Source organism: Bacillus rossius (assembly GCF_032445375.1).
Source record: "Bacillus rossius redtenbacheri isolate Brsri chromosome 4 unlocalized genomic scaffold, Brsri_v3 Brsri_v3_scf4_1, whole genome shotgun sequence".
NCBI classification, from domain to species: domain Eukaryota; kingdom Metazoa; phylum Arthropoda; class Insecta; order Phasmatodea; family Bacillidae; genus Bacillus; species Bacillus rossius.
This window is the reverse complement of record NW_026962010.1, coordinates 26,223,698-26,248,682: the sequence shown is the minus strand read 5'-3', so window position 1 is coordinate 26,248,682 and position 24,985 is coordinate 26,223,698. Positions and strand designations below refer to the sequence as shown.

The following is a 24,985-nucleotide window of genomic DNA, read 5'->3' as shown; positions in this document are numbered from 1 at the left end:
AAATAATAGAAGCTCTCGAGAAGATTTCTAGCTGGAAAGACAAATCTGTAGCTGGAAAAGCAGCATCACTTATAGCTGCTCTATGTGAAAGTAAATTTTTGGTTGTTGTCTTCTGCCTCAGTAATGTTCTGGCCCTTACACTTCCTTTGAGAAAACTTCTTCAAAAAGAAACACTTGACCTTGTACATGCTTCTAAGAGTATTACAAATGTTATTTCGGTCTTAGAGACTCGTCGTGCGGATTGTGACAATTACTTCAAAGAAATTTATGCCGAGACAGAGAAAATGGCAGAGAAACTTAATGTTGAGCTTCGGAAACCCAGGACTGTTGGGCGACAGGTTCATCGCAGTAACTACCTGGTACCAGTAGAGTCGCAATCTGTACAGGATTATTACAGAATTTCAGTATTCATACCACTTCTAGATGGCATATTACAAGATATCAAGACAATATTTTCTTATAAAGTCCTTAATATATTTAGACTCCCAGTTCTACTTCCACAGTTGATAGTGAACACAACCTTAGCTGAAATAAACGATTCAATTCGGTTCTTGGTAAACAAGTTTTCTCAATTACTAGAGGGCACCCAAGAAATTCAGCTAATAAAGTTAAAAGGTGAAATTTTTCACTGGCAGCAGACATGGAAAACTGAAAAAGCTCGTGGTGCCGAACTTCCCAAAACAGCTATTGATGCACTTGCTGCTTGTGACAAGGACATATACAACATTATTTATACACTGCTTCATGTTCTTTGCACGTTTCCAGTCAGCAATGCCAGCGCAGAGAGAACTTTCTCAACGTTACGTCGCACTAAAACGTGGCTCCGAACTACAATGATTGAGGGTCTCGCTCTTCTCCATATTCATTATGACATACCAGTGGACCCTTTTCACGTGATTGAGCATTTCTCAAAATCTGGCAAACGCCGTATCTTTCTCTAATTATATATTTTTACTTCATGATGATTCTTAAATTGCAATATGATGCAAAATAATTTATTTCATATGCTTTTATTCAGCAATTATTACATGTTCTATGTCATGTCATATTTATACAATGAATATTATTACATTAATATAAAATAATACACAATAAACAGTGTATATTTCATTAATTGAAGTGTTTTTATTCAAATCCAGCTCAATCTATTTTTAAAGATTTACGGGAATTACCAAACATATTTTACAGCCAAAAAACATGGTTTTAATTTTTTTAAATTTTATTTTATTGGAAACGAGGAAGGTCTCTAAGAATTTAAAATTGCAGTACTTTCAAATTAGCTAGATTTTGTAATTAGCCAGTTTTGAAGTAATCCAGTTAGATAACCAATTTTTTTCATGAATAATTTGCAATTACTCCCACTTCATTTCCCCATGACTTTGTAATTGCCCCTAGTATTACATTCTACTTGAGATAAATTGTTCCAGTAATAAAACTTTTGCTTCCTAATTTTAATATTTAAATTTTCAAAATTAATTTTTGATTTTTTTCTTCTGGTTAGTGTTATTATATGCCTATGTTATATTCTATAACAATTATTTTATGCCCAGGATTCCATAAGAACCACGTTGTCAATACCGTTCAATGTTCTTCGGGCACCAGTTCCCCCCCCCCCCAAAACTGATCACTGGATCCGCCCAAGGAGCATGTAAGAAGATCTGGAGTGGACATGTGTAGGGCGAGAGCGAAGCCAGCCGGTTGCGAAGAAGGGTTGAAAAGAAAGAGGAAGAGAGCGTATTTCTACTGCAAACGCAGCCCCAGCCCACTTGTCCTTGAGGTTTGAGTGGCGCTGGTGTGCGGCTACAATGGTGATTTCCTGTAGCGCATATGGCTGTACAAATCGATGGAATTCCAAGCCGGATGGCGTTGCTTTTCACATGTATTAAAGATTTTTTTTTTCATTTGTTAACTAAATTAATTCCCAAAACTTTTGAAGCATCAGAAAAAAGTGGCAAATTTTTTAAACGGAAGTAACTAATCTTCGAACTTTTCGAAAAACCTAAGAAAACTATTTAACAAAGAGAAGTTGTTTCAGTTGTAAGTATAATTATTTACTTTTTTCATAGATTTCCAAAACGTGACGATCAACGACAGATCTGGGAAAAAGCGACAAAGCGGAAAAATTGGACTGCGTCTCCGAACCATGCATTGTGTACAGTGCATTTTGAAGACAAATGGGTCGTAAGAAGCGAAAATCTAACTCGATTAAAGGATGATATGGTGTTCGGTATATTAAGGTTTCCCTCAAAGGAACGGTTTCACAATGCTTTTAAGATATTAGATAAATCCCAACATAAGTTTAAAACATTTCTCTTAAAAGTGTGCTTCGTAGCATTAAAAGACGTGCCTTAATTATTTTGCAAATTTATCATTGTTATGGTGACGATGTCAGGGGTTTTCGTATTTTTTTAAGAAATATAGTACAGTATGTATTAGCAACTACGTTAAGAACTGTTATTTTATTCACACAGAGAAAAGAAATACAAAATGCTAAAATTTGGCGTCTGTCTTTTTATATCCTATATAGGCTTGTTATTATATGTGTGTTGTAACATGTATAAAAATGTTAAATATATTCAACAATATTTGGTAATTATATATATTTAAAAACTTTTATGTACGCTACTTGAAACTACGTGAAAGGTTTTCAGTCTATAAATGCCTATTCTATGATTTTTTAAAATTATTAATTCTTATGCAAACAATTAATAAAATTGAAAGTTTCTTACATTGTCAGTATATGCATAGCATTACAGTTATTACAAACAATTCTCTACCAGTGTTTAGGTAAGGTTTGCATGTTACGTTGGTTGAGTAAGTAGACTGGAACATGAACATGATATTGAAAAGACTTCTAACTTCTACTAATACACGTATATTACAAGAGATTTGTAATAGATTAAATGAAGTAAGTAAGAATTAGTTTTTTATAAACGTTGTGTATGAAATTATAAAATTTGAGAAGTATAATAACAAAAAGAAGTGCGTTACGAAGACATATGTCGGTAGTGTTACCCACTGAAACATTATTCCCACTTCAACTCTCTGTAAAAATAAAAGTATGGGGTTGAATGCGTCAAGAGTGGTATATAAATAAAATTTGAAGCTTCTTCCTAATTTCATACGCAGGTGTCCCCCACCTATAGTTGCAAACAAAAATTTTTCCTCGATGTTGAAATTTACTCTGCGTATTCACAAAAAAATTTGGCAGTAAATAGGTATTTAATTTTTAAAAATGAAAGTATTCATGTTTCGAAAAAAAGATTAAAGCGGTGTGGGGAAGAATGTTTACAGATAATCCAGTAAAATTTTCAGTTTGATTGTTTTGATAGTTTCGGAGCTGTTGCGAGTTTAGTTTGGAGGATTTTACGGCCGCGCGAGACAAGTTTGGCTCGTTTTCGTTTTCTTCCAGCGTAGGAAGCAGGGAATAAACGCCGATACCCGGCTTCACCTCGCATCCTTTGCTGGCCTTCCCTTGTCCTCTCCAGATGTATTACTGTATATTAGCTCCATGGATCCGCCCCTGTGTCCCAGACAGTGCACATACGAGTGAGTGATTCTTAATAAAAACCATCCTACCAGATTCCCTTTGCTCATCATTCCATAGTTTGTAACCCCCTTAGTGTAGCATCCTCCATGACTACAACAGCTGGACGTTCTCTGTCGGATTAACACCTGTTGTCTGCCGGCCACGTGGCAATGACAAGGCTTGAGGCAAGTCAACTCTACTTGCGAACTAGCTCGCAGGACCTGCAATTAAAACTAGTTGGCGTCCTTATCAATAACCTCATTGATTGGCAGAAGATGGCAGGTCAATAATATATATGAAAATACACACATACTCTACTTGGGTTTAAGAACTAATCTAATATGGAAATGTAATTACATGTTTTTTGTTGGGACATTGTCATAATTGCGAGAATCCAACATTCAGTCTTATGCAAATAAATGAAATAAAAGCGTTCACAAGCAGATAATACAGAAACATAACTATGAATATTTCAAGAACAATGTTTATGACTGCTTTGTGTTTACACTTTTGTGCTATATCAAAACAGAATATGCTACAATGATTGTGTTTATGAATCATTAAAATTAAAAACATCATTATATTTTAGTTGTGGATCAGCGGACTGTTATGCTGCCATGGCCATTAGACCACAAGGCTACCAAGAGAAGACAAAACTGAAGCATCAAAAAAATTATGTGAGATTATATCATAGTTAAGATGCCTTATGTAAGGTGCAATTCTTATGAAGAAAATTTAAATAGTTTTTTCGTTCCCCATCAAGAGGCGACAATTTAACAATAAGGCATCATATTTATGATGACTTAGGCTAAAAGATCCATGATCAACCTTCTGGGTATTAGAAAGTTGGACCAGTCCTCCACCTAAGGGCAGTTCCATTGCACCAAGGACAGTACTATGATGTGCCAACTGCCCATTGTATACAATTATTCCATTTCTCTTTGCTCAGCACAATGATACACATGGTGTGTAGATTGCACGTCAGGGCTACATAATAGTCTTTCACGTCAACTTATTTTGTTAAGTGATGTTTTTTAGGCCTATTTATTACAGGCATTTCCAAATTAATGAGTAAGGTTTTAAAAACAATATGTGACATTAATTTGATTAACGATCAGTGGGCCTCTGTAGGAGGGGTCATGGTTGCGACCACTCTCCCTAACCTCTAAAACCAAACTATGAAAATGGTACAATCACAAATACCCACTCCACACTGCACCTGACCTTTAAAGTATTTTATTTATTGTATAAAAAAAATTGATTGAACAACCCAGATTACAGCCTTCCTTATGCAATCCAGTAATAATCTTTTTTTTTTTTTTGGTCAAATTTCAGGTTGGATGTAAAATCTTTTTCTTTCAAAAGTTATTGTGAGCGAAATTCTCCGGGTTTATTGTTTTTATTTTAAAATTCATAAGTTTATTTTTCTAGTATTTTTTTTTGCTGGCTTCTTTGTGTGGGAAGGCATGCTGACGTAACTCTCCTTCATTTTTTCCACGACCGAGGCTTTGTTTCACCCGCTAGGCGTGTGTGTCACTGTCACAGGAGCAGAAGCTTCTGTTGCTATGCACCGTGATTGGCTGAGAATTACGTCAGCGAGCCCAGGACACTGCCCGCACAAAGAAGGAAGGCTGTAATTCAGTCATTGTCTGAGCACTGGGCCGAACGGTCGTTGTTCGAGCACCGGGCCGAGCAGGCCGTGGTCGGGTGATGGCTCCGGGTTTTATCTTTTTTAATGTACATTTAATTTTTATTTATTCTGTTGTATGGAATATATTGTGATATTTACATGAATTAAAACAGCCAGAGGTGGTGAGTGGTAAAAAGATTAAAGAATTACTGGTTAGTTTAACTTACGACAAAATGATATAAAACTGGGAGGTAGGCTATGCCATCATCCAAAACCCCCCAGTCATCCGCCCTTCCCAAAGTTTAATACTGGGTCCATCTCTGTTGATAACTGATGAGATCTTAAATAGTGCTAGAGAGGATGTAAAATAAAATTGTTTACTTTTTTTAATGGTTGTTAATACGACGAATGAAGTACAAACTCATCACAGGCCAAGCATGGAATCCAGGGAGCGCGCGAAGGCTGCAGGGTCTCCTCTGGGGAACGGTCGCAGCGCACCGGGGTCAAAGCTGCGCAGAGTATCGGCCAGCGTGTCACAACTGCAGCAGTAGGCATAGCCTTCCGCCTGCAGCTGTTGTGCTAGCTCCAGTTGGTGGTTTCCCATGAGTTGGTGGTTGACCACAATGATTAGGGGCTTGCCTGCCTCGAGGACCTCGAGGCAAGTGCCCGCACCTCCGTGAGAGACCACCAGCACTGCTCTCGTTATATCCTCTGCCAGCGATGCCTTCAAGCTGTAGTGTTGCACCTGCAGGCTGCACGCCTCAGCATCGACGAGCACAGGTGGGCGGCCTCGGCCTGTCTGCAGCGTCATGCCGTTGTAGCCACGGCTCTTCAGCACCTGCACATGGTCCAACCATCTGCCATCACCACAGCTTCATTAAAACATTATCTACAATCAATTATACTTTGCTCATAATATACTAGCTTGTGTTTATAAGTTTTATTATAAATAATAAGAATAAATATTTTTTTTCGCAAACTAGTTAAAAATTAAAAAAAAAAAAACAGGCTGAGCTATGTATTAAAAGTTATTATAACAACTGGCTAAATAAATAACAAGTAATATATTTTTCACACACACAGAAATTAAAATGCCTTAATGAGTTGACAGCCTGGCTTACGACAACTGATGTTGGCTGATTGCTAGGGCACAAACTAGTGTTTATGGGTAGAGCAAAACTTTTCCTGAGTTGTGATGTACTGTGGCCGGCAGAGAAACCCCGGATGTTTACGATACTGGGGATGCTATGATAAAGAATGACTAGTTATCTACATAAACTACGGCTATTCTGGCAAGACTGGTATTTATTCTCACACAGCCCTCACATATACGTTGCCTGCGACAGGGCTGTCTTATGCCCGGTTGCACCATTCTACACGATCCCGATCCAATGATCCAGATTGGAAAATGATCTTGGGGTTAGCTTTAGAATTGTTGCACAAAAGTAATCTTGTTCAAATTGAGTTGTGTTCATGTGATCTTATGTTCACTATAACTGTAGAGCTGACAACACTGTGTTGAGAATTACACTATGTTGCACTGCTTTTCTATTGGTGGAAAATGTTTCTGTTTATTATTTGTCCTGTATTTGTGTATGTTATTCCGTTGCCTACGTTAATAACGTAGGCAACGGTTATTCTAACCTCCTAGAAAGCTGGACATGCGTTGTTTTGGTTAACCTCTACACACGTGAGATTCGAAGAAAGCGAAGTGAATTATGGAAAGTAGTTTAAAATTGACATGGTCGGGGGATTTGGTAGTATTTATAACGTACGTTTAGTGGGCGCTACCATGTCTAGGGGGCACGGACCCGGCGATAAGACTCTGTCTCAGGCGTGACGTAGCCCGTGTGGCGGCGTGACTCGTTTCCCCCTTCAGCAATTACCCTAACCACTGACCTGGCCTGCTCTCAGCGTCGAGCACGCTGTTTATAAAAACCACGCTGTGGGATCTCAGGGCGCCCCACACGCCGAAAAACAACACTCGAAGCACGCAAACACAATCGCTCTATGAAAACGCCTCGCGGCACGACAGGCACAGCTGTGGTCCAACCACCTCGATACGCGCACAAAGGCGAAGTCCTCGGAGAGCCGGAACGGAGCGTCTTCCTTCAGGTAGTGATATGAAGCGACTGCGCGAGCAATGGCCGCAGAGGTAGCTGGAAAGGAAGGGGGGGGGGGTGTTTGGCGCCAAGCTCCCAATACAGTTACCCTGTTTCCCGTCGTGCCGCGGACGTGGTTAGTAAACGAAATATATAAAAATTACAATAAATTTGAATATAAAAACGTATGGCACTTGGGGAACAAAACAAAAGATTTGCACAGTATTATTATTTCTTGGGGAGCGAAGCACTGATTCTACAGCGCCCTCTTGTGGCGGCGCGCTATTTAAAAACACGTCAGCCGGGAGGATTAACAGGAGGGGAGGACATCGGGCTCAGATAGGCGCAGCCCTGGACGACGTCAAAACAAAGCAATTTTTCTGAAAAAGAAAAGTACCTTCTTGTGTATTTGGTCGAAGAACGGCTTCATATCATAGAAAACAAAAAGACGGATGGTGTGTTCCTTAAACAAAAAGAAAAAAACCTGGAATGATTTGGCATGTGCTTTCAATGCTGTCAATGATGTCAACAGGACAGCCAAGCAACTGAAAACATGTTATGAAAATATAAAAAAGAGAGCGAGAAAATCGACCTCATCAGACAAGGTAAAATGTTTTATTTTTTGTAATCTTAATAAGTAATGGTTCCGTATCACATAACCAATTTATCCCACACCCCTGACGGCAAGCTCCTATAAATATTGATCCTGTGGTACATTATGCTTGTTGTTTTAATATATTACGTCGAAAGTTCCTGTACAAAACAGAAACTTGTGACATGACAATAAATTATGATCGTAAGTTGTATAAAAAGGAAAATTTGGTTTAAAGAAAACAAATTAAAACTAAACATACGTAAAACAAACTTCATACATTTCAAGGGAAATACTCTACTAAACCCCACACCCATTGTTAACATATACAAAGGTCATGTAATATGAGAACAAAATTCTTAGGTTTTGAAATAGACACACACCTAAACTGGAACATACATATAAACAACACAATTAAGAAACATGTGTTATGGTTTGAGGGTTATAAGAATGCTGGTGTCTAAGGAATATTTACGTTCTGCATATTTTGCTTGTTTCCATTCAATCATGTGTAACGGCGTAGAATTTTGGGGGCACACAACAGAAGGTAGTAGAATATTAAAACTTCAGAAGAAAGCGATTTGGCTACTATCATTCTCACAACCATCCTTATCCTCTAGAATTTTATTTCAAAATATCCAAATACTACCTTTTTACAGCCAATACTTCATTAAATTACTGATTTTGATAAAAGAAAGTATTCACCTACACAAAACATATAGTAATATACACTCTTGTAGAACAAGAATCACACAGGACCTCCGAATACCATCTCACTCAACCAGCCAATATGCTAAAAACTGCAGCTATGTGAGCATATGCCTGTACAATAGTCTACCACAATCAGTTAAAAGTATCGGCAACAAAAATAGTTTCACAATAGAATTACACAACCTTGCTCAAATTTTTTTTTTATTCTTTCAAGGACATTGTGAAATATATTAAATTAAAAAAACTGTAATAAAGATGCTGTAATATGAAGTTTTTGTTACTATAAATTGTTTTTATATTGTCAAAATAAGTGTTATTTGTATTTGATTTATAGAAAGTAGTGATGTGCGAGTCTCGGCATCATCGAGAACGAGTCGAGACAGAAATTTTCTTGATCTCGTCTCGAGATAATTTTTTATAAGAGTCTAGCGGCAGCAATGCTACCTTCCTGCAACTGGCTGCAAATGCCGATCCTCTCCGAAGTTGGCCGATCGGGAGCGCCTACCCCCTGGATGTTTTTTATTTTTACGCGCGCGTTTTTTCTCTCCAGTATAAAAATGCCACATAGACTGTTTAGTGTATGGTTGGTTATATTAGGTAAGTATAGCTACATTAAAAATACTGTAAAATCATTTTATGGTTGCTTAGCAAATAACTTTTTAATATGTAGCTATCCAGCGCTAGGAAACCGTTTACATGATTTCCAAGTATCTTTAATGTAACTATACTAACCAAATCAACCATCCACAAAGTTTTAAAGTATTTATAATGTAGCTAACCTAACCTAATTGACCATTAGTTATCATTTCCTTTCCTGAAAATTACAATTTAATTAATAAATTTACTTTTATTTGCATTCATTATTCAAATATATTTATTACTTTTGAAATTATACGTGCTCGTATTTATTTTTACAAGTACAAAATAAAATTCGCACCTGCCAGGATTCGAACCGTCAAAAAAAGTTTCAGATGATATTTATATGATCGTGCCGCCGGCCCCGGAACGAGCCTGAGCGGTGCGGCAGCCGGCCCCAGAACGAGCCAGTTGCCAGTTGCCAGTTCCAGGAAGGTAGCATTGCTGCCGCTAGACTCATCTAATTTTTTTGGCTCGGAATTTTCGAGAATTTTGTAAACAAGAAATAGGTTAGGTAATATAATATATTGAGGCAGCATTTTGCTTTGCGTGTTGAAATAATTAACATATCTTCAACGTAACGTAGATCGAATAAAATAAAATATACTTGTTAAGATAGTATACACGACAGGGGCGGATCCAGTGATCAGTTTTGGGGGGGGGGGGGGGGAACTGGTGCCTGAAGAACATTGAACGGTATTGACAACATGGTTCTTATGGAATCCTGGGCATAAAATAATTGTTATAGAATATAACATAGGCATATAATAACACTAACCAGAAGAAAAAAATCAAAAATTAATTTTGAAAATTTAAATATTAAAATTAGGAAGCAAAAGTTTTATTACTGGAACAATTTATCTCAAGTAGAATGTAATACTTGGGGCAATTACAAAGTCATGGGGAAATGAAGTGGGAGTAATTGCAAATTATTCATGAAAAAAATTGGTTATCTAACTGGATTACTTCAAAACTGGCTAATAACAAAATCTAGCTAATTTGAAAGTACTGCAATTTTAAATTCTTAGAGACCTTCCTCGTTTCCAATAAAATAAAATTTAAAAAAATTAAAACCATGTTTTTTGGCTGTAAAATATGTTTGGTAATTCCCGTAAATCTTTAAAAATAGATTGAGCTGGATTTGAATAAAAACACTTCAATTAATGAAATATACACTGTTTATTGTGTATTATTTTATATTAATGTAATAATATTCATTGTATAAATATGACATGACATAGAACATGTAATAATTGCTGAATAAAAGCATATGAAATAAATTATTTTGCATCATATTGCAATTTAAGAATCATCATGAAGTAAAAATATATAATTAGAGAAAGATACGGCGTTTGCCAGATTTTGAGAAACGCTCAATCACGTGAAAAGGGTCCACTGGTATGTCATAATGAATATGGAGAAGAGCGAGACCCTCAATCATTGTAGTTCGGAGCCACGTTTTAGTGCGACGTAACGTTGAGAAAGTTCTCTCTGCGCTGGCATTGCTGACTGGAAACGTGCAAAGAACATGAAGCAGTGTATAAATAATGTTGTATATGTCCTTGTCACAAGCAGCAAGTGCATCAATAGCTGTTTTGGGAAGTTCGGCACCACGAGCTTTTTCAGTTTTCCATGTCTGCTGCCAGTGAAAAATTTCACCTTTTAACTTTATTAGCTGAATTTCTTGGGTGCCCTCTAGTAATTGAGAAAACTTGTTTACCAAGAACCGAATTGAATCGTTTATTTCAGCTAAGGTTGTGTTCACTATCACTGTGGAAGTAGAACTGGGAGTCTAAATATATTAAGGACTTTATAAGAAAATATTGTCTTGATATCTTGTAATATGCCATCTAGAAGTGGTATGAATACTGAAATTCTGTAATAATCCTGTACAGATTGCGACTCTACTGGTACCGGGTAGTTACTGCGATGAACCTGTCGCCCAACAGTCCTGGGTTTCCGAAGCTCAACATTAAGTTTCTCTGCCATTTTCTCTGTCTCGGCATAAATTTCTTTGAAGTAATTGTCACAATCCGCACGACGAGTCTCTAAGACCGAAATAACATTTGTAATACTCTTAGAAGCATGTACAAGGTCAAGTGTTTCTTTTTGAAGAAGTTTTCTCAAAGGAAGTGTAAGGGCCAGAACATTACTGAGGCAGAAGACAACAACCAACAATTTACTTTCACATAGAGCAGCTATAAGTGATGCTGCTTTTCCAGCTACAGATTTGTCTTTCCAGCTAGAAATCTTCTCGAGAGCTTCTATTATTTCTGGCAAATCAAAAACAAACTGAAGTACACCGTCATGTCGTTCGACCTATCTTGTATCTGATAAATGAGCTAGTTTTTTCCCAAGAAACTGAAGAAGAGTTTTACTGCGTTTTGGAAAAGAAAAGAAAGAGATAGTTTCTTTCATGATACCCACTGCATTTTGGACCACATGTATCTTTGAAGACTGAGATAGAGAATTGTTAAGTTTGTGATTGTAACATGGCATTTCCACAGCATTGGTTGTCAAACTCTGCACTTCCTTTACTGCACCTCTGTCTTCTGATAACATGACAGAGCAGCCATCAGTACCAATTGCTACACACTGGAGGGGAAGAAGCTGCAATGATTTTATTTTCCTGATAATAATTTGGCCTAGTGACTTTCCTGTAAGAGACAGTTCTTCAGTAGCCGTTGTGACTGGTTTGTTTGTTGAATTATATTCGGTACCATTCTCAAGTATTGCAAATTTGTTGTTTGTTTAAAGAGCTGTGGTTTCTGACATATCACCAAATGCATCTATAAATGAAACAAAATCTTCCCTTACAACCGTGTTCTGACCAAAATGTACATAGCGAAGGATAAGACTCACTTGGGATTTATTTGACATGTCACTGGTTTCGTCAAATATAATAGCATAAAACCCAGATAATCTTACTCTCTTGAGAATTGTATCTAATATGTCTAGTCCACAGCAGTCGATAAGCTCGTTTTGCACAGTTTTGCTGATATATGTAGCATTAAAATGAGCAGTTTTAATGTGATTTTCAAGTAGTTTATCTCCAGCATCCACCCGAAAACGAAGCATTGCCCGGAAATTTCCTTCATTATGAGATGGAGCATCGGTAGTAAGTGGACCATCATCCCGATGACCACGGAAAGGAATATTTTGCCTTCCAAGTAGAATAACTGTTTTCACAATCGGTAGTAGTTTTTTCCGATTTTCCTCAGCCTCTTCCAAATGTTGTTCTTTGACAAGACTTACTACCTCGGAGCAAGGATTATGATATGTCTTAAGGAAGTTCTTCCCCATGGCAACTGCAGTCATATGGTATTGATGGCTTGCATGTTGTTCCAAGTAACCTTTAGCTCCAATCAAATCATTAAAATTTGTAAGAGGTTCTGTAACTAAAGTTTTGAGGGGAACATTTCTGCAGTACCCACCTTCATTCCTAGTTGTAAACCATGGACAATATTTACAAAACAGACCTTTTTTAACATCTGATAGAACCAGCCATTCTTTGTAGGTTTGCAGATGACTCCGCCTCACAAAATTCCGCACAGGCTTTCCAGAGACAACACGGGTGGAATGTGGAAAGACATAAGATTCTGGTGGTTGCCACGGATTTTCTAGCAGAACGGACTTAGTGTAGTCATCAATATTTCCTCCAACAAAGTGGCCAATGTCACTGGAAACACTTCCAACAGAAGACGAAGAGCTAAGTAATGCTGAATGTAATATGCCATTGTTAACCTCATCTGGATAAGGCTTTTGGATATGATATTGATCAGAAGAGCTTGAAGATGATGCAACTTTCTCATCATTATTGATAATCGATGTAAAATCATCTTCCAAAACAATATCATTGTGTGTTTTACCACAATTAAAATCAGTGGGCTGCTCAACTGATTCTGAGGCATCCTCAGAATTCACTTCCACACGTGACTTCTTCTGAGGTGGCCCAAAGAAAGAAGATAGCAAGCTTTGTTTTCCTCCTTGTTGAACAGCCTGTTTAGAAAAAAAAATCATAAACTAGTACAAAAGAATGTTGCAAATCAACATTTTGAGTTTCTGTGAAACAGTGAAACCAACACAAGAAAGTGTTTGGCAATTTGTTGCACTTTTGCCATGCCTATTTTGAGCTAGCCCCTTCACGACAAATTAGCTTGGACACGAGTGTAATGTGTAATTTTAAACAGGTGTTAAGTATTTGCGATATATTAATTTACCAACACCTTGTGGATATTACTTCAGCAGCTGACAATAATATATTTACTTTGGTGGAACACTCGAGTATACAACATACCCGCAAATTTATGTAGGCGGTAGGCCCCTAATTTAATGAACTTGCGCGAGACACAGCATTAAACATGTTTGGGTTAACTGTATAAATCCGCACATATCATATACATAATTTTGTGACAGTATTAGACTGTGGTAATTTGTGAAGAGTAAGAAAACAGTTATAAAATGTCGCTTACTGCGAGCAATTTAAATGTGTCTTTGATGTTAGAATATGAAACGATGGAGTGTTTTGTAATTTGTAATGCTTTGGATGTAGTTGTTTTAAGGTCTTTATATAAACTATTATATTTATAATGCTTTTTAATATTTATAAAATACGTGGTCACCTTTGACTTTGTATCACAGTTAAGTTGAATTCTGCCCTTTTTTATAAATTATTACTTTATAAATGCACATTTAATAGTTTTTTTTTTTGCATTTGACTAAAATTATTTACATGCGAATTTCTTAGCTAGGTTACAATTTAATATTCGCCAGATGAGACTTTTTAAACAGTTTGTAACTGTGGTTGGTGTATTAAACATACTGGTAAAAATATTATTAACTTCAGATGTTATTTTTTTGTTTTAATTCTATTCTATTCATAACATTTAGGTTTGCTTCTGCTTATTGTTTTTGCTTTTTTTATAATTTTCGAAAGTTAGAGTATTTGAATAAATAATTTTTCATAAATTTTAGAAAGTTTAAGGTGGGTTTACGATTGAAAATTAAGAATTAAGAATTAAGACTTAGTCGTGTACTTAACATATGACTCTACGTAAACTAGTGGAATGGTTTATGATTGTCGTGTGTGAATTTGGACGGGTCGTGTGCGAACCATATGATGACTTAAGACATAACAGGAATGGTTATATTTTATATTTTTCGTTAAGACTTAAGGGAAGCGACCAATCACAACAAACCGGAACCTTTCAACCGGAAGTTTATGTCTTATTATTGGACCGAGCGAGGCAGTATTTTGGGTTAGAATTCATATATTTGTCATTTGTAATCATCATCCATTTCGAAAAATAGATATCCCATTTGTCAATAACCTATTTCAAACCTGCTTCTCCGTTGCGAACAATGGCCGACCATGTGTTTTGTGCTGTGATTGGTTAGAATTAACGACTTCTATGTCAATCATAAACTGGAAAATGTAGTTTTGACTTAATCGTGTGCTCGATGTTAAGTTATAATTCTTAAGGAAATCAATCGTAAACCCAGCTTTACTGCTTGGGACTGTGGCCAGAAAGCCAGAGTTGTTCGCTGATGAAGTCATGCGTACTATATTGTCTCTGAGTGAGACACTGTTCATGGTGTAACAAACTATACTTAGTTCCAAGTCTGCCGCTAGATGCTACCACAGTCTGCTCTATTAGTTGCAATAGCATATTGTCAGTGCAGTATCACGTAATTCCACCACACTTGAAGCAGGTTCATGGGATCTTATTCAAAGCTAATTTGCGCAAAATTAATATAAATAGAACTGAAAATATTTACTACGGGTTTTATTTTTGAGCTGAATACAACTTTAGTAAAATCATTTCCAACAATGTATTTCTCTTTACATACGTAACACATGCGTTATTTTTTCTTACTATAAGATCCGTATTTCACAATTTAAAAAAATCATAATAATACAAAAGACATTAAAATAACTTAAATATTTCAGGTTAAATTAATTTTAAGTTGAAAAAAAGTCAAAATCATGTAAAAAAAATGCGTGTTAGATATTGATACACACATTCTGGCAGGATTATTGTCATTTAAAAACTAATTTTATGGTCCGATCAGATGTACAAAAAAGTTCTAATTTATTTTAAAATGCTTAATTGACTTGTACTGTATAAAATAATGAGATGCTTGCGCCTGGTATATCGCAAAAACTTGTGTTGACTTCACTGAAAGGCATTTGTATAGCTACAGTAGGCTAGTCTAAGAGACTCTCACCATGCTCGAGTAATCCTTGCCACCATACACCTCACAAAAACATGATTTACTGAACACTCACTATTACATTTTCTATCACTGTCTTTCTGCTAGTTTTCTTTTAAAGCGCGCGAAACAATCTCAGACACTACAGCTATCAAGCAGAGTTGCCACATGCGAATTGAGAAATCCTTCAAAAAAACAAAAAAGCACAAATTTCCCATTCAAGATACATGCTATCATTATAAAGTTGTTACCAAGCAATGTTCCCAATTTAGTTGTAATAAATTCCTCGACAAAATCATAAAATTGTAATATTTGATACAAAAAATATTTTCAGATCCTTTGACAAATGAATGTAGGTACGGTGATAAAAAAACAGCATTCCATTTTTTTTGCCACTGGCTTTTGGGGGGGGGGGAAATTTCCCCCATTTCCCCCCCTTTGAATCCGCCCCTGATACACGATAAATTATTAAAAAGTAAAAAACGAAGAACTTCCGTTCACAAGTCACTACATGAAACGGTAAACGTAAACAATGACTTGTGCTGTGGTTATCACATTAAATTACAGAAGAAAATGATTATTTTCCGTTAATAAAACCAACATTAAAGTTAAAAATAAATCATTTTCGGTATCAATATCAAGTATCAACGTAAAATGGTACAGTAAAAAATAAAAATATAAACATGACTGCAGAATTCTTCCGCGATTGCATTTTGTTTTATGGCCTAAGGTTATACCAAATACTGTAGGTTTGTTTGACTCGAGGTCTCTTTTTGACCTGTCAACTCTCGGGGCGCCCTTTTCCGGAAGCAGTATGGCGGATGGTCGTTTTACTCGCGGGGGCAAGTTGCTCTCAGGTCACTCAGGTCATGCTCTCGAGGAAGAGTTGCGAGGGCAAGTCGTCTGCTGGTTGTTTTGGCGCGACTTTGACGATGGAGTCAATATGTTATCAAGCTACATTTGGTGATGACGGTAATATTTTAATAGATGACGACATTGAAACGGAAAAACATTACAATATAACTTATTTGGCGTCCTTTATTTAACAATCAAAAGATTTGCAATAGCTTCCTAGTTCAGGTTAGCTTATGCATACCACAGGCGGTTTAAAGTCAGAAAGCAATATTTATATTTTTTTTTTACCTTCATTAAGCTCTCTCATAATTTGTAGTCCAATATATGGTAAATCAATAGCTACTTCATCTTCAGATGAATCTTCATTTCCAAACAAATTTCTCACGATGTCTGCTATATTTTCCGCCATCATTGTTTTACAACAAATCGCGTTTTCTTCGTGTATTAAAAGTTACCGACTCTTTTTGCCCTCAGGTCAACTTGCTCCCAACTCTTTCAACTCCCGAGGAGCACGAGAGACCTCGAGTCAAACAAACCTTGTAGTATTTGGTTATACTAGAGGTGGGTCGAAAAGTATCAACCTGATACTTTGTCACTGATACGCGCCTGTATCAGGAACGGCAAACTAGTACACTTGAAAAGTATCAAGTACTTTAGTATCAGTTCAGAATTCGCCTGGAACAACACCACGGCCAATGTGCGCGTGCGCAGAACCCGATCGTAAAATATGACGGTCACTTGGGCGGAGCTTGTGAAAGGGGAGGGAGCAGGAACGACGAATAAGGGATAAAGAAGGGAAATAATGTAGGGGAGGAAGCGCAGGGGAAGGCGTTGAAGGAGAGGCGCAAAGCGAAATTGTTACGATTCGTTTAATGATGGCTGAATTTGCTTTGTTTTCGTGAGACGTTTACCGTTTTGTGCTATGGATTACGGATATGAAAATAAAGGCCTACGGGCTTACCTTTGGCTTGGAGTGTGTGTGAGAATTGTAGTTTGTTAAATTATAGCGTGTGATTTTCAATTATTTTGTAGAAACGGTAATATGAAAACCATTTTCGATTGTTTACATTGGTTAACAGCATGAAGAGGAAACTTTGAGCACTTTATTACTGCGTAGTTCGTTATCAAATTAGTAACCACCACCTTAAATACGATAGTGTGTGTGTTTTGCCTTGATTCCAATAGCATTGTCTTTAAATACATATATTTAAATAAATAAACATTGCATGTACGAAAGTTTTGGAATGTTTTTAAGGCGACGTTAATTTAAAACTTGAAACGAAACACACATGGAAATCAAAAAAAGTCTCAATTTAGTAGATAAGATTTTTTTTTAAGAAAACTAACATTACATTCTCTGAGAATTAATATGTAAGATAAACGAACATCACAAGCAGTAAACATGTGATACGATTTCTGTGACATTTTACTACAAGTTTTTCCCAGCTTTTGTAAATTTATTTTTTTGTTTCTGCTCATTTGTAAACAATATGGACCTAGGCCCTACAGTGTGTGATCTGATATAAGAAAGTGGTTTTCCATCATAGCCCTAAATTTACCTATGCCTCTGCTTTTTGAAACTGTGAAAAGCTTTCCCAGTTCTCTGAAAAGTGAGTTGTTATGAGTATGTATGTTTAAAGATTTTGTTTTGTTTAGTAGTACATATTTCACTACATTTATACATAGTTTTAAAAAAAATCCATGTTTAGGTACATTAACAGATTATGTAAAATTTATTATCCCTTAAGTGTAGTTAGTCTCGACACCTACTGTTGAAGAAAAAACTTGTGCATTTCCAGATATACTAAAGCAATCCCACATTGAGTATTTCCCTATATACCGACAACAGCTTGTCAGGGACATAAAGATTTTGATCAGTTGCAAAAGACATATTAACAGTTCAATATGTGTGAGATAAAAATGCCATATCCATACTTTCCGTCTTATGCTACCGAGTACAATTATTATTTTAATGGCCTGGAAAAATTTTCATTTAGACTGGAAAACCTGGAAAAGTCAGGGAATTTCATATCTGAAAATGTGTAGCTACCCTGATAAAACCTTTCCCCTTTAATAAACAGTTGAAGTAACAATTTATTATTTTGTAAGTTTGTAAAGGTTATCGGTTAGGTTGTTGTAGCATTATGTAAATAAGTTGTATATTATTTTATGTGATGCAGCTTATATGAACATTAACATTTACTTAATACTTCCTAGCTACCATTGCTTGCTTGATACTGTGAAAGCTCCTTTTATTAAGTTTTACCTGAAGAAGTATGTATGTACGTGGTAAAAACATGTTAGTTGCTATTTTTAATTATTTTTTTGTAAATTAAGTTTTCAGGCTTACATTATTTAAAACTCTTCTACTGGGAATGTACGTTTCACCTTATAAGAAGTCAGTTTTGACTACTAAGTTGGCTTGTTTTTTTTTTTTTTTTTAATAGCACATCATTTATTATTATGTATTAGAGGATTCAATGTGCAAGCCTCAGCCATGTATGGATTATGTGAAAATAGAATTAAAAGCACACCCATCTTGTCCAACGATTTACCGGGTTTGCTCTATCAAAGTAATTACAAAAATAATTATATTATCAGCTTAATTTAATTTTGTCACATCTTGTGTATTATATGTAATTTATTAATTATTTTAAAAAAGAATGTAAGTGTACAATTATAATTCAACATAGTTGTTCAGTTAAAGAATTGTGAATAAACCTGCTGTTCATGTCAAAATCTACTTGTGCAGTAGTGGGGATTACAATACTTATGCTCCATGTTTTTGCTGATATATGTGGCTAATAGTAAATGCAATTCAATATCAATAAAGATGGGCAGATTGCTTTATTTTGTGGGCAAACATACTGTTTGCATAGCCAAGTAATGGTTTGATGTTGCATCAATATCAGGGTCATTGGAGGTGAATGCGTGAGGAAATAGTGAGATAGAGAAGCGATAGCACAAATTTGATGGGAAACAGAAGTATCTTGGGAAAAATTACTGGTTTGCAGCAACATCCAACATGTTTCCAAATTTTGAAAAATCCAGATTACAACCCGTTACTTAGGTGAGAGGCAAGTTATTTTATCTCTTAAGGCGATTGGTGCATGGAAAATATTACGACAAAACTAATTTAACTGTACATATTTTTTTATGCTTCTTTTTAAGACATAATATACCTAGGATATTTTTAATAAACTTTTTTTTTACTCAGTTATGTCATTTTAAATGCATTTATTTTTATTCCAAGCCAGAATTATTTAGAAAACACATAATTATGTTAAACTTAAGTATAGTTCAACAAACGAGTGTACGAATAGGTTTCTGCACCTATAAAAGTAAGAAAAAAAATTTTCATCGTCAAAATTACAGTTTAATATTGACAATTTCCATTGATCACTGCTGGACTACTTCAGGAGAGATTTAAAGAATAAATTTAAATGAAAATGAAAACATAATTGGCAGAACACTATTGAGTTATGTATATATTTTCATATCCTTTTGTTTTTGATACGATCCGACTCAAAACACGCCTTCTGGAGTGACAGTTCAAGTGCTGCGTGTAAAACTCTCGCCACCGGGAAGAATGTCCCCGCGACGTGGCGCTGAGGGCGGCGCTTGTCGGAACCAAGTAGTCCGGAGCTAGCTCCGGCCGGCTGGCCGCAGCCTGCGGGTGGGGAGGGGGAAGAATGGGGTGTAGAGAGAGGACGAGAGAGGAGGCCGAAGAAACGAAGGGTCTGTTAAGGTCGTGCTCATGGAGCTAATATACAGTAATACATCTGGAGAGGACAAGGGAAGGCCAGCAGAGGATGCGAGGTGAAGCCGGGTATCGGCGTTTGTTCCCTGCTTCCTACGCTGGAAGAAAACGAAAAAGAGCCAAACTTGCCTCGCGCGGCCGAAAAATCCTCCAAACTAAACTCGCAACAGCTCCGAAACTATCAAAACAATCAAACTGAAAATTTTACTGGAGTATCTGTAAACATTTTTCCCCACATCGCTTTAATATTTTTTTCGAAAAATGAATGCTTTCATTTTTAAAAATTAAATACATATTTAATGCCAAAAAATTTTGTGAATACGCAGAGTAAATTACAACATCGAGGAAAAATTTTTGTTTGCAATTATAAGTGGGGAACACCAGTGTACGAAATAAGGAAGAAGCCTCAAATTTTATTTATATACCCCTTTTGACGCATTCAACCCCATACTTTTATTTTTACAGAGAGTTGAAGTGGGAATAATGTTTCAGTGGGTAACACTACCGACATATGTCTTCAGAACGCACTTCTTTTTGTTATTATACATCTCAAAATTTATAATTTCATACACAATGTTTATAAAAACGAATTCTTACTTACCTCATTTAATCTATTACAAACCTCTTGTAATATACATGTATTAGTAGAAGAACCAACGTAACATGCAAACCTTAGGTAAACACTGGTAGAGAATTGTTTGGAATAACTGTAATGCTATGCATATACTGACAATGTAAGAAACTTTCAATTTTATTAATTGTTTGCATAAGAATTAATAATTTAAAAAAAATCATAGAATACGCCTTTATAGACTGAAAACCTTTCACGTAGTTTCAAGTCGCGTACATAAAAGTTTTTTAATATATATAATTACCAAATATTGTTGAATATATTTAACATATTTATACATGTTACAACACACATATAATAACAAACCTATATAGTATATAAAAAGACAAACGCCAAATTTTAGCATTTTGTATTTCTTTTCTCTGTGTGAATAAAATAACAGTTTACGTAGTTGCTAATACTGTACTATATTTCTAAAAAAAATTACGAAAACCCCTGACATCGTCACCATAACAATGATAAATTTGCAAAATAATTAAGGCACATCTTTTAATGCTACGAAGCACACTCTTAAGAGAAATGTTTTAAACTTATGTTGGGATGTAACTAATATCTTAAAAGCATTGTGAAACCGTTACTTTGAGGGAAACCTTAATATACCGAACACCATACCATCCTTTAATCGAGTACGATTTTCGCTTCTTAAGACCCATTCGTCTTCAAAATGCACTGTACTGTGTAAGTAATAAATCAGTCTTAAAATCAGTTAATTATTTTGTCTTCCTATTTCGTATTCTAATTGAGATAAATATCAGATAAGCATGTGTTACTTGTATCACGACATCAAGGTATTATTTATCAGTAATTAATATTTAATTTTATTTTTTTGTTAACTAATGTGCATAGGGCAGTGCACTAGACATCAATACCTGTGTGTAGTGTAGCGTTACACTTTTTAATGCATTAGTGTTTACATAAAATGATAAATCCAAAATTTCGTTTAAAAGTATAAATATCAGCGATCAATTTAATTAATGTCCAGTATAACTCAGTCAGTAAAACATTCGGAAATATGTATAGGACCTGTTAACCTAAATATTTGTTAACAGTTAAACTGAACTAAGATGTGTTAGAGTGGTTTTTTCTCTCTCCGTATATTAGAGGTATGGGACATCAAAATACGCATCTGTCGCCCATTTACTTTAAATACAGAATTATAAACTACATATTGTGAAAACATTCTGCAGCAGTTTTTGCTGAACGGAAAAACACAAATGAGAAGACAGACGAAATGTGTTTTGTAAGTGATTTTTCGTCAAATGAAATGGAACAGGACAGTGCTTATCAGAATGAAATTACAGAACTACTTTTGTGCAAGAAAATGTATTTTACAAAGACATTTCAAGAGAAATCACCTTTAAATGAAATAGATCTTGCTGACATGGAAGAAATAGACTTAGATTTAGAGGCCAGGTCCCTTTCAAGTGACGAAATTTCTCTTGAAGGGCTGAAATATGTTTCTGGCTATATAGCTCACCGTTTCAGAAATAAATATCCTGACCTTGACACTACGGAATTCAATTCGGAGGACGATAGCTGGATACATGTACAATCAAAGGGTAACTTAAAATGTCCCACTAATGAATTTTTTGAATTAATAAAGATCGCTGAAATGTGTTTTGATAATGTTCATGGCAACAATTTGTGCAAAAAAGAGCGGATATTTGAATCACTGACTAAAATTATTTGCGGAACTACTGAAAATAAATATCCAGAAGAAGTTATATACTGTTTTGTCAGGACAAGAACGTATATGCGTATCATGTATTTGAACATGAAATATTTTATCGAACAAGACCAAAAACGCAAAGAAAGAAATAATATGAGGAAAACTACCCTCTAAGATTTTTCAGTGTGATAGTGTCCACTTTCCTTCACCATAATATGTATGTTCATAATTTATTTACGATGTTTTTTAACTACCATATTTAAGAAAAGCATTAATTGTGAATATCGCAGCAATTATGTAGGGCTTAAGGTATTTATTGTATTCCAAATATTGAGTACCTATGTCATTTTTATTGCCTTTATTAAAAATAATATATATGTTAACAATGTAACAAAATTGCGATATATTTGTATTGCTATTGCAATTTCGTTTCTTGTAAACATTATTGTAGACTTTTTCATATTGAAATTAAATTTCCTATAGGGTTGTTTGTATTTTAATTTTACAGTTATAAGATTTTTTATATGTTGTTTACTGTTTACAAACATTTGAAAAATATTTCCTTAACCATATTTCCATTTCCATGGCAATAGTCTTGTTAGCTTTTCGGGTAACTCTTCTACATGGATGATAAGATGGTGCGACATCTAAAACATATCACATCACCTTTACATAACTATAAAACAAAGAGGTGTTTTCTTTACATAATATTAAATCACAATGTTTCCTTGTGGCATAGGTGATTTAGAATTTCCATTTATCTAGAAAAATGGGCTTTCAGAATGTTTTTTAACACACAGTGTTTCGGAACGTTTTTGAAGAAAAAAATTGACTACCCGTTTTATTTTTTGCAGCTGAATTCGGGCACGTGCATGAAATATAATTAATCCGTAGGAAGCGCAATTGTTTAAAGTATTGATGTAGAAGATTTGAAAAGATTTATTGAAATAGTGTGAGAGAACGAGCGAGTCGAGTGAGAAGATGTGCGCTCTCTGCCACATGACGTGCGCAGTTGCGAACAAATAAATAATCCATTCCGCCTCCCCATGGCGAAGGATGAGTGAAAGAGAAACCTGCTAAACCTTCCCCTCCTCCGGGCACGATAGAACCGTATCGGCTGTGTGTTAGAGGGAGAGGGAGATAAAACCTTCGAGGTTCTGTTAATTCCTCCTAGATGGCAGGCCGCAGAGCGACCGCCAGCGACACCCTTCCCGTATGAAGGCCATCTCGCCACTGACGAGCTGGAACTAAGCTCCTGACCTCCCTACATAGTAACAGTCACCTACATAGGCATCTAGACTCTTTAATGATCATATGATACAAAATTCATTGTTTTCGGGCCTGTGACGGTTTTTTTACCGTGCACCAATCGCCTTAACTATCATGCCTCTTTGCTTTAATATGACAAATTCGGTGAACACCATGAGCAGTCAATTAGTGTCAAGGCTTATTGTTTAGGCTCTTACAGGTAGAATTATCAAGAATATAATTGTGACAGCCTGCTAACATTTTGTCTTGAATAAAGCATGCTTAACAACAGTCTGTCAGTGCCACTCACTGCATTAAAGATTTCTTATGTAAGATGTAATTCAGTGTACCTGCCTGCAAGCACTTGAACAATTAAACTTGGTTAGCTTCCTGTTATCAAAAACTACTCACAAAATATGAGGTTATACCAAAATTGAACCATAAAAATAATGAACTCCTGGTGGCCAAATTAAGTAACATCATGACAACCAGGAGCTGGGCCTCTCAAAGAGCCCAATGCAGTGCACTACTGCCCTCCCCCCCCCCCCTTTCTCCCCTTCTGTGCAAACTCTGTGCATACATGTAAATAAGTCAGCTTGTTTTGTAGATATATAATTGAGGGTTTTATACTATATATTTTTATTTAATTTGTTTGATTATGAATAAAACTTTCTTTGCTTGAGGAAAAAAATTGAATAAGATTTAAAAACATATATGTTTCTTTTAAATTAGTTTTTATACATATATTAATTAATAATTCAATGTATTTAGTTGTGAAAATGTTCAGGTCTGGAAAACGAGTGGCAGGTGGACTTGAGTCTTAGCACCCCAAACTGGACACATCACGCCCTAAGCTAGTCTCGTAAGCTTGATTCATATGCATTTTATTTTTTTACATAGTTGAGTCCATAGTAACGAACAAGTGATCCACTCCTTTGTTAAGTTCTCTTGAGACAACAATTTCAGTGTTGAAAATTTAAAAAGATTATTTAACTTAATCTATAGTGCTGAATGTAAGTAAACTATTATTAATTATACAATTGTTGAAAATAATAATTGGTACATGATCCTAAAATACAACAAAAATAATTCCAATACTTGCATGTAAATTTAAGTGAAACATTATAAATAATCTACAAGAAATTGTTTTGATATGTACATAACCTAAATAGGCATCTTGCAATACTTCAACAGTGTTAAATTTTTGAGGTTGAATATGGTGTTTACAATGAATCTACATAGGTACTATTAATATTACTGCGTGTCTAATGCCAGCATAAAAAATGTATCTCTAAGAAGTTAAAAATTTGGTGAATAGTGCAGTTTAAAATTAATATATAATTTTTGAAATTGATAAAATAATGGTTACTGGTAGGTATCAAACATGTCACAAGCTTGATATCTCTTTT

At 35.6% G+C, this 24,985-nt stretch overlaps 1 protein-coding gene across 1 annotated transcript in view; it reads right to left on the bottom strand.

Moving 5' to 3' along the window:
* Positions 1-1,476: 1,476 nt before the first annotated feature.
* Positions 1,477-24,985, bottom strand: part of LOC134541650 (UDP-N-acetylglucosamine transferase subunit ALG13 homolog) — a 78,936-nt gene continuing 55,427 nt past the window's right edge. The window contains exon 2 of the mRNA XM_063385234.1: positions 1,477-5,997. Coding sequence (XP_063241304.1) covers positions 5,584-5,997 — 414 coding nt within the window. The 3' untranslated portion in view covers positions 1,477-5,583. The remainder of the gene's footprint in view (positions 5,998-24,985) is intronic.